The sequence below is a fragment of the Rhyacophila brunnea genome, unplaced genomic scaffold (genome assembly GCF_057557595.1).
Source record: "Rhyacophila brunnea isolate RB1 unplaced genomic scaffold, BYU_Rbru_1.0 scaffold_15, whole genome shotgun sequence".
Taxonomy (NCBI): domain Eukaryota; kingdom Metazoa; phylum Arthropoda; class Insecta; order Trichoptera; family Rhyacophilidae; genus Rhyacophila; species Rhyacophila brunnea.
This window is the reverse complement of record NW_028232806.1, coordinates 9,261,543-9,275,481: the sequence shown is the minus strand read 5'-3', so window position 1 is coordinate 9,275,481 and position 13,939 is coordinate 9,261,543. Positions and strand designations below refer to the sequence as shown.

General features: G+C 34.5%; 1 protein-coding gene across 2 annotated transcripts in view; it reads right to left on the bottom strand.

Moving 5' to 3' along the window:
- Positions 1 to 1,990: 1,990 nt before the first annotated feature.
- Positions 1,991 to 13,939, bottom strand: part of pwn (calcium-binding EGF-like domain-containing protein pawn) — a 75,258-nt gene continuing 63,309 nt past the window's right edge. The window contains exons 14-21 of one of the 2 annotated variants that reach the window (XM_085942689.1): positions 13,119 to 13,256; positions 12,365 to 12,490; positions 12,006 to 12,114; positions 5,388 to 5,456; positions 4,763 to 4,872; positions 4,314 to 4,441; positions 3,074 to 3,216; positions 1,991 to 2,699 (exon numbers count right to left, since the gene is read on the bottom strand). In XM_085942689.1, coding sequence (XP_085798815.1) covers positions 2,580 to 2,699; positions 3,074 to 3,216; positions 4,314 to 4,441; positions 4,763 to 4,872; positions 5,388 to 5,456; positions 12,006 to 12,114; positions 12,365 to 12,490; positions 13,119 to 13,256 — 943 coding nt within the window. In that variant the 3' untranslated portion in view covers positions 1,991 to 2,579. The remainder of the gene's footprint in view (positions 2,700 to 3,073; positions 3,217 to 4,313; positions 4,442 to 4,762; positions 4,873 to 5,387; positions 5,457 to 12,005; positions 12,115 to 12,364; positions 12,491 to 13,118; positions 13,257 to 13,939) is intronic. The other variant, XM_085942690.1, reaches the window with a different exon arrangement.

Sequence of the window (13,939 nt, the reverse complement as noted above, 5' to 3'; positions counted from 1 at the left end):
AATCCTGGGTCTGGCAAGTACACATTGTTTTTTAATTTGTATGAGTCAGAGTATGGACCTAATAGGTTGAGCAAATGGCTGACATCCATTTTTTGTAAAAATAAAATCTGTTAATACAGACCTCCACTCTGTGGAGGCCCATATGATCCTATTAGGATTGGACGTGGACGAATAATAATAATTAGTTTCTCAGATCCTTAGTTATATTTAACAAAATTATCTCCTCTACCAAATAGGTCATTATTTTATGGCGCGATTTTTTATAGTGAGGCTAAAATATTTGAATTTAATTATCTCAAAACTATGATTTTTGACATACTATTCTGGTTTCCGGACGGTGATATACATAGGGACAAAAAACCTTGATTAAAAGACATACACTAACTCTTCAAAACTACAGTGGATACAATCCAATTTCAACATCTTTAGTTACCCAGACATGCTTTAGTTTTTAATGAAAGCCTCTACAAGGGTATAGGAAAGTAACAGATATTTCATGAAGCTCCCTAACTATAGATACAACAGCAATATGACGCCAGTAGCCAGAAACTACTCAAATATTTCTTTAGGTTTCAACACAAGGCACTTTGTTTTATCAACAAAAAAACATTGGATTATTGATGCATAATTTCCAAAATATTTTTTTTTAATAAATATATGTGTAACACTAGCAACACCATCAACAATGGTAAACATCTGACTGCCCAAAGATTAACTAAACATTGGAATATAGTCAAAATGGACAGAACTGATCTATAAAAGAATATTATAGATATTACTAATCAGACAAGTTATTTCTAATGATTGTATAAAATTATCATACAGTAACTGATTCTAAATTTTAAATGAAAATTCATGACATCATCTAGCGGGCAATTATCAAAGATAAGTAAGTCGATATACTTGCCTAGATTAGTCAATGTTGTTACGGCTACTTTGTAAAGCCTGTGCACATGTACGCCTCGGAAACCTGTATATTAACTCCGCAAAATGAAAGATTCCTAAAAACTTCTCCATCGAATTTATAGACCAATCAGAGATGGCAACAATTGGAGAAGACACAATGCTGAGCTCTACAGTCTCTACGATGATTGCAGTGCAGTTAAATCAATTAAGATTGGGAGACTTGGTAGGTCATGTGCACCGTATGAACAAGGAGCTGGCAAAGATAATAGAACGCAAAAGCAGACGCAGGTCAAAATTCCGTTGGTTAGATTACATTTTGCATATAACATTATTAAAATATAAAATGAAGTTATAACCTGTTTGCATATCAGTTATGTAGCCAGAGTAAATCTGAAAATCGGTAAATCTGGTTTACCATTGATGATGACATTAAATTGTATATAAAGTTATAATGGACATTATAAGTAAATACATATGATTTTTGGAATATTTTTTATTTAAACCCATTGACATTCAACCACTCGAATCAATTTAATTTTGTATTCTGTTACTTGAATTTCTCATGTTCGGAAAGCAATGGGTTAAGCCTCAGTTTCCAATTTGCTTGTGCAAGAATTCATTATAACATTCTCATTGTCACAATTTTTACACGGTGGATTATTTATTACTCAATTTGCAAAAGTTAATAAACACCTAATTATAAATTTCTTATAATTATTTTTATTTAATGTATACAGATATGTACAGTAATTATGCATAAAAATAACTTACATAAAATCTAACAAATTCTCTACATTAGTTATAAGAAATTCTTGAAATTTGATCTTAGATTTTTAAAAACAAAATTACATATTTTATTCAAAAGTACTATATTGTATGTATTATTTTATTGTTAATCCTCTGACTGAGAAATGCCCCCTAAGTCAAACACGTATTGAATAGAAATTATATTTTTACACATTCACAATACGAACAAATAAAATACAATCAGTTTTCAAAAAAATTACTGACTTACCCTTACTAATTGGGTTAAATATTCTAATAAATACACTAATTAAAACAACCATTTAATTTAAACTTTTTTCACTGCTATGCAAATAAGCATGAACATTTTTTTTTGTCAAAAACACTGGTTGATCCAAACAATAATAAATCTTTGACCATGAGATAAATTTATTCATTATAGATGTGTCAACATGAATCGGCCATTGAACAATAATGTAGAAGTGAAAGCACCAGTATTTAAAAATTCACCGTAACAAAAGTCTTATATTCTCTTCGGTTATCGTTGTGAATGCCATCATCAATACATTGAAATAAGCAAGAAGACAGCACACGAAGATAACCTGAGTCTCAGGAAAATACATCAAAAAATCATACCAAATGGGGCAAAGTTATACTGAGACATCCATAATAAATAAAGATCATCACACATTGTCATAAAATTTATTTAAAATACACGTTACATGCTTGTATCCGCAGTCCCTACGAATTTTTTTTTTTTTTAAACGGTGGTGCCACAGAAAGTCAAAATTTTATTTCTATATAACTCGCCGCAATCCTGGCAGGCTACTACTTTGCTTTGTATACAAAATGAAGTAATTCAAAGGTTTAAAAATAGTTTTTGGAAAGTTGGTACTACTGTAAAAACTGGTTTCCTGTGAAGAGTTCCTCTATTGTCTGTAGAAGTTTTGTCGGTTCATTGTGTACGTAGACAACGGGATTACTTTTGTCCCATAAATAGGATCGGGGGCATTTTCGTAGTCAACATCATAGTAGATTCCGGATTGATTCTGTAAAAAAAAGAACAAACTTAATAAATAAATAATTACACTTTTTTGCATTCGTTTATACATCTGTTTGTCCACTGCGTACATAGCTGTATGTTTAAGAGCAAAATTTGAAAATATCAAGATGATAGTACATACATATTTGAAGGTTAAGTTTTACCATTGCAGTTTTTTTCTCGATTCACAAGGAGAAATTAATTAAAGCTTCAAATTCTACTAATGAAAAATATCGTAAAGTAACTGAAGTCACAGATATAGTGCCCCATTGAAACATTACATTGAACTGATTTATTTTTCTAGCACTCAGGATAAACCTTTAATATTGGATAAGTTTTGTTTTGATTAATAAGTAGAAAGCGTATTAATTATTGACTCACAGCTATACTATTAGTAGCGTTCGACCTGGACTTGGGTCTGGGGACGTGGAAACCTCGGCTTCCCAATAAATCCGCTCTGTCTTGGGCGTGGCTGTCAGACTCCGAACTTGTAGAATCTGCATTCCCATGGTGTGCGTTCATACCTATCAAAACATTACAAATATTAATATTACTGGTCTGTTAAAGTTTCCAACGAACTCCTTAACTAATCACAAATCCTTACCCATATTTCAGATAAGGAAATTAAACGAAACTTTCTTTCCAATTCTTTAATTCGATTCTTCAATTATTCGATACACCAAGTATTTCTAAAAATTTTATATGGCAGTACACCCTTCCTGTATCTTTTGCATGACTTTAGATTGAATTTAAAAACTAATAAATTATTTTTATTTGACTTGACAATAGTCATGTATTACAAAAATGTTCCAACAAAGGATTCATACATGTTGTAAATGACATGCTTCTTTCAAAACTCAGTGTCATTTTATTGTAAACAAGTGTTTTTTCTTATATGTAATTAATAATTTAGCTATACCTCAATGCCAAATAAAAAAGAAGCAAAATTATGATACTCGGGATCAGATGAAAAGTGTTACCATACGGAAAAGTATTGCCCATGCAAAAAATCCCAATTGCTACAATAAATATTTGGATCCAGCCTAAATACATACTCGAAATAAATATTGATATTTACGATCCCTACATGTAGACTCAGTACAAATTTAGACGGTTTTGTGTAGCTTTTTGTGCTCAAAAATAATAGTAAACTAAAAGATTATGTATATACAATAAAATTTAATTAAAATAACTGATAATACTGACTATTTATATCAGCCAGTGGATAGCCATATAAAGCAAATTCTATCGGATAACAAATATTATGTTGGTGTTATTGACCGTCTTAAAGATTAAATTCACCTCTACTAACAGTTATGCAGTTAAATTATATTATGAGTGAATAAAGACCCTGCGGAGGCCCATATGATCATATTGGGATAAGACATGGTGAAAAGAAGAAAGAAGAATTCTTTAGTCTGATTATAACAACTGTCCTTGCCCCAAATTAATCACATTGATGGCAGCTAATACCATTATGTTTAAAATGAAAATATAAGACATAATATTATAACATCAATCATTTTTATATCAGTATTTTTAAATAATAAAAAACACTTCTTAATTATTGCACCTCTACTAATATAGTAAAACCCGAATGGAGAAGTGGGCAGAGCCTTACCAAGTCCAGCGAACGCGTGTCCCATTCCAGCAAGAGTGTTGGCCCGGGAGGCCAACGTGTTCCCGCTGTTCATGTTGCCAGACTGCGCATTCAGATGCATAGTGGAACCTCCCATGTGAAGGCCCAATCTGGAAATAGTATCAACATATTAATTTAGACCACGATAGTGTATTTATGGCCTTCAAAGAGACTTGCAAGCACTAGGAGTTGAGAAAGTGTGACTTGTGACCAAATAAGTTACCAATACAATTATTACTAACCACGCAGAAATTTCCCAACAACTATGCATTTGACGTGTTTCAAGATTTCAATGTCCACTATTTATTGAAAACTTTTGAAAATGCTTGCAGAACTGATTAGAAACCACTGACATAATGTAACATGTACATAGTAATTCATAACATTAAATGGCTCCATTCTTCGGTATAAAGTCAACGAGTGGAATTTACCTGGGCATTGGGACAGGTGGCAGTGTTCCGGACATAGGTAGAGTGGGGTACGCCGCGTACATAGCGGAGGGAGGTCGAGCACCCGGGTGACCCGAAGCTGGCTCAGGCTGCTGGAACCAAATTTTAATTCACACATTAGACTTATGTTCAGATGACGCTCTACTAACAAGAGATTGCCAAGTATTTGCAAATCTTATACACTGTCCACATTTAATAACGTGAAAATATTTCTGTAGGACAGGGAGCAAAAGTTCAAAACTGTCACGTTACGATGAAAATAAGATTTTAATTATGCCGTATGTACAGAATGCTGATTTTTAGTGTATAATTGATTTTGTTAAAAATTGGCAAACAAAGGTTCTTATGCCATGAAAACGTGTCACGTAAATTTATCCAAAGTCAATTTCAATTTAAATGCCGAAGATTATAATTTCAAACTTAACACAATTAAAGAATTTAATCATAATTATCAATTATTACAACATAAAAAAATTTTAACAAAGGAAATTTGAAAGAGTATTAACTTATGTTATCCTTTGTTGAAATCTCCCATAAATAATTTATTGTCAGTCACAAAAGACTATTAGGCATTAGAATAATGTTGAAAAGTTGCAATCCAACTTACCGCGTAATGGTTCGCTTGAGCCATCACGTCAGCTAACTGGGCCCACCGCATCCTCTCCTCCAATGAAACCTGAAGCAAGACAAACAATTCATTTTAATATAGATACTTAAATGAAAAGTCGTACATGAAACCCAGTGAAGCCATTCACAATTTTTTTTTTCTTATCATGGAACAGGCCAAAACTCCCGCATATTCCATTTTACAAATGATAATATAAATTACAGTATAACCTCATTTTTACATGCCCGGAATTCACGGTTTCCCGGCAATTCCGTGTAATTTTTTCAGTCTCGATGTATTTCAGTACATTTAATACCAGCATTTACGTTTTTCTTTCCCGCGATTTACGTCGGCAATATTCAAAATATGCGAGCTACGCGCGCTTGACAATGATTGGGTCGTGACATTCGAACGGCGTAAGGTGTTTGGAGGGAAAACTCCGTGTCTTCAGAACGGCGCACAGTGATTGGTCGGCGAGCGACGCTGTGATTGGCGCGAGTTCGGCGCATAACAAAGTGATTGGTGAAGATGACACTTTTAAATGTTTATATAGTCTTGAAAGAGAATTACATAACAAAAAAACAAAAATGCAACAAACTAATATACCTACATGATTTTTTAAATAAAAAATAAAAATATTTTCAATAAAAATTTTAATTGAATGTTGTTTTTTAATAAAACGTTATTTTTTTAGAAACATAAAATTTAAATGTTCTTTTTTTCAATACCCCCCCCCCCTTTACATATTCCCACCATTTAGATTTTTTTTTTCAGTCCCTTAAAAAACCTAAAATAGGTGTTATACTGCATATTAAATATAGATAGGCTTTGATATAGCTATGGATAGACTCCTTGTGACGTTGTTTAACTGTTTATAACATTAGTGTTTGGGCCGAGGGACAGTGAATGTCTATGCACGGAATGTTCGTTCCATCTGTAAAACCAAGTACCTATGTATAAAGAGAATGAGATTCTCTCACAGTATCATAATATAAAGGAAATAATTTTCCATCACGAAGGTTGATCGGTAACATGTTAGCTTATGCAGTTGTGGTCTTAGGTTCGAATCCCGGGTCCGACAAAAGTCACATGTTTTTCAATATACTTATGTCGGACCACGAGAATGGACCTAATAATATGGAGTAGTGGCTAACATCCACTTCTCCATTCTCGGCGTGCACGCAAGTGTAGATCAGCGAACGCATGCTGACAAAGTTGGCGCATTCCCACTTGGTCGGTTTTTGTGGCAAATACAAATGATTTCGCTGCCAGAGTGGATGGGCAGATAACACTTTGTCTTGCAAAGCACATACGTCACGAGCATGGGATGGTGCCAAGTAATGTTGGTGACGTGATTCCTGATATTATGTCTACCGGGTTGAGGTGCTCGTGCCTTATGCAAAAAATTTGGATGGATCGTGGCGTGCTCATAGGTAGTTTGTTACGTGAACGTGGAAAAATAATCTGTTCCTAGGCAATGTACACACAGTTACATGCCACATTTGCTCTGTATCAATTTTAATTCCTGACATAACTAAATGATGTAAGGTTACTTACTGTGGAAATAAACGTGAAAAAAGCCTATGTTTCGATTTGACAACCCGTACCTTTCCCTAATTACATAACCAAAAATGTAATATCGAGTGCTTAAAGTCAGACAACGTTATCTACAAAAGTGTTTTTTTTTTTTTTGAGATAACGTTATTTTACATTTACGGCTACATGATAGTCAAACAACGTTATGTCAATCTTTTCTAATTTCTTATTAAATCGTCAGTAAAGTTTAACGCTAACTACATAAGTTACCCTTGTTTTCATATTTTTTTAAAACTATCCCTATAAATTTTAACATCATAATAAGCAAGATAAATGTACAATACACAATAAATTATAAAATATTAACATTAGGTTTTAAATAAACATTTCCCTAGTTGAGTTACAAGAATCTAAAATAACGATTTTTGGCTCTCCTGTAAAGTTGCACTTTTGTAATAGTGTTGTTTGACACTTTGATATATGGCTAGGTATTCATACGCTAATATTATAATACACAAATTTAATCTTTTTCTACATGCCGAGATTCTAGAACTTATAGTGTTCAAGGCTATAGATGACTTCTGTCTATGATACTGACACAGTATGTGAAATAAATAAATTGAAAATGGAATTGAAATAGTACGATCGTGATGACACAAAACTTTCCACTCGCTCAGAAACCAACAAGCTAGCGAGTTGCAACCGTCATTTTTGGTATTATTTGACAGTACGTATTGAGTAGTTCGTTTTTTTACCGGCAGGTTCGCCACTATTGCGCAGAAGCAGATCGGCCCACAGGCCAGCGAGTAGTGTGTAAAGTAGCCCGGCTTTCAACTTTCCTCGGTAGATTTTTTACAATCTGTTCGTTAGCTAGTTCGATGATGACACTGGGTGAGTTTACAAGCAGATTGTAAATTCGCTGGCCTGTAGCTTGTAAAGTAGCTCAATGTCATTGACGCTTTAAAGTTGGTTATTATGACACGAAGATCCACGGTCTACACGAGTATAATATCTACTAAAGAAAGTAGAACATTCAATCGTTCATGAACTCATTTTCATAGATAGAATAGTTGATGCGTAATGTTTAAATTACCTATAATACCGTGTCCTCCGTAAAATCCGTCCGCTTCCCACTGTTCGTGCCGGGATTAATTTTAAAATCTGAAACTGCCACCGCACTCGGATTGTCTGACATATATTTAGTACGGGCATCTCGCACCATACCGTGACATTTGTCCCTCTGCGTTTTAAAAACAGCCCAGTCCTCTTGAGAATGAGAATTTCGGGCGGCCTTATTTAGCATTTGCTTCTTAACATTCTCCGCACGTATTACATCATTTACCCACGGCTGGTTCATGTCATTCAAGCAGCTATCCTGCGAAGAATCACCGGACACATCTCCGGTCAAGTTCGGCTTTATAGCGCGCTTTTTGGACCGTTTTCTCTGCGATGTGCCGTTGTTATGGAATGATTTCGGTGGTTCACGGTTAAATATACGAAGTCCGGGAGGTGGGAACTGGTCGCGAGGGCCGACGAACGGCGGGCGCCACATTGCGCGAGGGGGCATCGGATTCATAAACATTGGCATTGGAGGTCGCATCATCGGGGGTTGCGGTCTCATGGGACGACGTGGGGGCGCCATTAATGGGAACCGCATGATCGGCATGGGCGGAGGCCCCATTCTTCCTCGGAAAACCGGCGGCATCGGTGGAATAACTGGAGGAAAACGATGCCTCGGATGTATGGCGGGAAAAGGACCATGAAAATCCATCATGGCGGGCGTGCCGTAAGGCCGAAATCCTCGCAGTTTTTGATTGTTTTGTTTGAACTTCTTCCCATTCTGGGCGTTTATAGGCTGTCTTCTCTTCATTGTATGAGGCTAATCAAACTAATAAAGTTTATTCAAACTGGGTACGATAATCGCGGATAAAAACGCGTAAAACACGAATTTTTACACAAGCGTCAAACTCTGCGCATGGCGTTTGGCACTTTTGGCAGTACTGTAAAGTGTTGCTTGTGTACAAAAATAATTATACTGCCAGTATGATAAAACAAGTGATCTAATAAAAATAGCCTCCCTAACACGTATTTACACTTGCAGAATATAAACTTGCAGAATATTAAATTTAATCTTTATTGAAAATTATTTTATGGAAAAAAACATTTTTCATTATAATTTTCTTAGGAAATAATCCAGGTTCTTTTCAAATCTCAAGGGCACTACTAATTATTGTCAAAATGGTAAAGTAAATTTAATTAGGTAGGTACAATCAAAATAGCTCTCAAAAATAATAAACTAACCAGTGGAATTTAATTTTATATATCATATGTACATAAATGTCGAATCTTTTGATTTCGCTGGACCATATTGAGTGTAGATTTTAGGCTGCACACAAATTATTAATATATAATAATATAATATCTAATTAATATAGGTACCTATGTAAGTACATTACACAACTTCTTTTTTATATTAAATAAATTTTCTTCAGTATGATCAGCTTTTCCACCCAAAATGAAAACTCTGGCGAGAAAAAAATAGCATCTCCAAACTACTTCTCGTCCAGAATGTAATTTGAGGTGTTTTTTTTAGCTTTTTCTTCTATTTTTCCTCAATACAATCAGTTTTTCCGGCCCCAAAAAAAGATCCAAATACGCATACAGTACACTGTCAGTAATCCGCCGCTCGATTATTCGACAACTACTATAATCCGCCGTTATGTTTACAATTGAAAGCACAAAATCAAGCTCTATAATTCGTCAGTATTCGATTGTCAAATTCAGTAGTCCGCCGCGTACAAGTATACCTACAACGCAGATGAGACAGGTTTATTTTGGAAACGTCTCCTTCGTAAAACGTACAGTCATCGCGAAGAAAGTAATGTAGGTACCAGTGTTGCCAACCGTACTATAATTATAGTATTTGTACTATAATTTTGGTCCGCGTACTATGTACGATATAAAATAGGTATAGTACGCCCAAAATACTATAATTTTGAAAATCGTACTATAATTTTATATAAAAGTACTATAATTCTGCATTTGCCATTTCGCAATCGAGTGGTCTTAGAAAATTTGGAAATCTGCGGCCCGCGGCGAAATATTTTTCCCAAAAAAAACAAGCTGACCACGAAAAATCGGGAACCCGCGGCCCGCGACGAAATATTTTTCCTTAAAAAAACAAGCCGACCGTGAAAATTTGGGAACCTGCGGCCCGCGACGAAATATTTTTCCTAAAAAAAACGAGCCGACCATGAAAATTTGGGAACCTGCGGCCCGCGGCGAAATATTTTTCCTAATAAAAACGAGCTGACTATGAAAAATTGGGAAAATTTTCATTTTCAACAGATGACAACGCGTACTATATTTTATCTCCAAATACTATAATTTTGGAGGCTCTGTACTATAATTCCACTTTTAAAATATGGCAACACTGGTAGGTACCAAGGAGGAAAGTGCCCAAGGATCTCATCACAAAATAAATAAAGCTTTTGGTCATAGGGAAAACCAGGAATCCTAAGCCATTCAAGAATATCTGTCTCACTGAACAACTCGTTGTGTCAAGTGATTTACTGTTTAATATTTTAGTTAATACCTACTTGATTTTAATTGAACTGGTCATTTCGAAAACCCCATAACTGACACAAAATGGCAAAATGCTTTTATTGCGGATTATTGTTTATTGAGGGGGTAGACCTATCATTCTCTTCGAAAACAACTCAATTGTGAATATGCAACACAATTTTATTTCAAGTCAAAGTTTCAAGGAAGTTCGAAAACAACATAAATCCAGTAAGTAGTTATGTTGTTTTCGCATGGATTATCCTTAGCAACCGTACATCGACTATATTATGCAAAATCTTTCACTTTCGAATATTCCTGTGCATGATTTTTTTGATTATCGCCAGCTATGGGTAAACTCTTTTTTTATACACAACCTTAAGTCAAATAAGGCAGGATTGTATTTCTACCATGAAGGACTAGCAAAAAAGGGCCCAATGAAGTGTGCACATTTTTGATGGACTACATAGATCGATTTGTACTCTCGCAAATTACAGAGCTGTACATTTTTTCAGACTGTGGTTTTGATTTTTTCTTACTTTGACTGACACAAAAGATTTCAAAGTATTGTTAATGTTGTACCAATGCGGGGTCATTCATTTCTTCCCTGTGATAGGGATTTCGGTACTGCAAAACGCTTAATCCGGCGTTAAGATAGGATCAATACTCCATAAGAGTATTCTTGTCTCATAGAAAGATCCAGTACAACAAAAATTAAATGACTTAAAAAAACTTTGGCAGTATATTCCTGAAAAATATATCCCTTTTTATGAAACAATTTTCTAGTGGGAAACCATAGAAACTGAAAATGACAATTGATTGATTTTTTTGATAAACTTATTATCTGAAATACTAAATTTGCATAATCTATATCAAATATTTTTTTAAATTGAAATTAATTATTAATTATAACGGTATTCCACATGTTCATTTCGAAAACAACACAATTACAAGAAATTAAAACAGATTTTGCCATTAAATTAGATAAAATTTCATATTTATTTTAGAACTCAAATGCTCCTTATTTTCTACAGCTTTCGATGAGTTTTTTTTAACGTACGTCACTAAACAAAAAAAATACACGGTTTTTTATCTCTCCTGAAAAATTTGATTTCTGTCAGTTATGGGGTTTTCGAAATCACCAGTTCAATTATAAATAAAACCGTAATTTGCTAGTAGAAATTTCTCAAACCTCTTTTAATTTTTACCATATTTTGTATGTATGCACTATAATCCGTCGCTTTCACTAATTGGACGACTTGCCTGGTTTTTGGAGTGGCGGATTACTGAGAGAGTACTGTAACTGGGTTTTTCAGAATAAAATTAATTAAAAGGCCACCAATTAGTCGTACTACCCAATAAAAGACAGATGGTGACCACAGAGATGAATATTTAATTTTTCCGAAATCTCGAAACCTGTTAAATTCCTGTATCAATAAAGATTGCAAGCAAGGTTATTTTTTGTTGATGTGGTCTGCAAAACCAATAGGTATTAATTTAATAAAAATAATGTTTTGTTACCTGATACGGGGGTTGTCCCATATTGGGTGCTTTCACACCTCCCGTCATATATCCAAAGACAGGAGAACCCATCCCAGCTGCTGTTTTTTGCTCTCGAGACCATCGACGGCTACAAAAATATAATTACATGTTAAAATACATCATTTCAAACAGATATTGTTATGATTTTATGAATAACGGGTAGCCAATATTAAAACAAAGTAAGTACCTAATTAACTGAAATATAAATTGAAAAGGAATGATTCAATTCCAAGTTTTATAATATACAATGAAGCCCCTGAACAAACTATATTCGGGAAAATAAGATTGAAAAGTCGAGAACATTGATACGTATTTGAGTAATCATATTATGTGGGTACCTCCACATGACGAGACACGCGAGAGTGAGCAAGATGACTAATAAGGCTGCTAAACTAGCGCCCACTGCTACTCCCACCACTTCTCCATCAACTTCACATTGAGATCCATAATATGCCCCGGTACATCTGTAATTAAAGAAAAAGAAATTATTTCTTAGTATTCCATGTTGACATTGAAACAAAATTACAACTTATTATTGTTTATGGCATATTTTATCATTATATAATTTATGATAGCAATGCCGAGTCAGGCCGAATTTCACCACGCTAAGTAAAACAGGCAATACATTTTCAGTTCGAAATTGGACTGACTAATCGCTTCTTCCGCATTTTACGTCTAGTTTATGAATATCACATTTATGTTTTTTGTCCAAGTTTTAAATAACAATGACATAATTTTCTATATTCGTGTGATTCAAAGTAGTGTGTAACATAATATTCATGATAACTATCTGAAGAAATGTCGGAACGCATTCTGTCCTGGAAAAAAAAACCCGGTCACCGATTTGGCGCGCAACAGCCCTTTACCAATGCAGTCGTGCAGTATTCACTATGGTGAATAAAACAATAGTTGCCAGAGTACCAACATATTATAGAATATTTATTTTAACATACCTATATCACAAAAAATGTTATGGAACTGCCATCAAAATATTGTATTGTAAATGATAATAATATAACTCAAAATAGGATAAACTAATATAATTTGTAAGATCATCTGAATAATAATGAAGTTATTAGAGTTTCTACTTACGCGCATACTGGTTGGCTCATTCGATATGAGCAGACGCCTCTGTTATTGCAATGGGAAGATGGACAGGTCAGACAATTACGACCAGCTCGATTCGTCTGTTCCGACCACATGTCTCTGGATTCTGATGGACAATCACACCTAAAACAAATTTTCAATATAATTATGTAGGTATTACAAAGATTGTAATTTTAGAAACACATTACGCGATCACATCATGTAAGCACACGTCAGCTGACCACAGTAAGTCGTCCATAAGTGTGCAATGTTGTTTTACTTGGTATTTAAAATGTTATCAGACAGAGATGCTCCCATCCCATAACACATTTTGAGCCGAAAATGAATAGTGTCAGTTAGCAAAATCTGCCAAAATCATCAGAACCGCTAAGGTCACCTAAAGTGTATGATGCCACACCACCAACCTCAAGCACGATAAAACATTTTTTTATTTTATGAAAATTTACACATTATGTATGTACAGTAAAAACGAAAGAATGATTCGGTTTGTCAACGGTGAGCGTGCCGATGTGGCATGGCACCCACAAAGGGGGGGCTGACAGGGCTCTAGCCTGGGGGCCCCCGCTCAGGAAGGGCCCGGCGTGGCGAGTCGACCAGATAAGTGATATAAATACACATCACAAATTCTCTCTAATTGTAAAAAAGTCGCCTGCGGCGCTATTTTCCTTAAATAATGTTATTATTTAAAATTATGTGTTTGTACGATAATTTTTATTTTTGATAGGTACTCGACAATTCCATATTTCAAATTAAATTACAATATTAAAAAAACCAATAAAAATATACACATTAATTTTACCGCATAC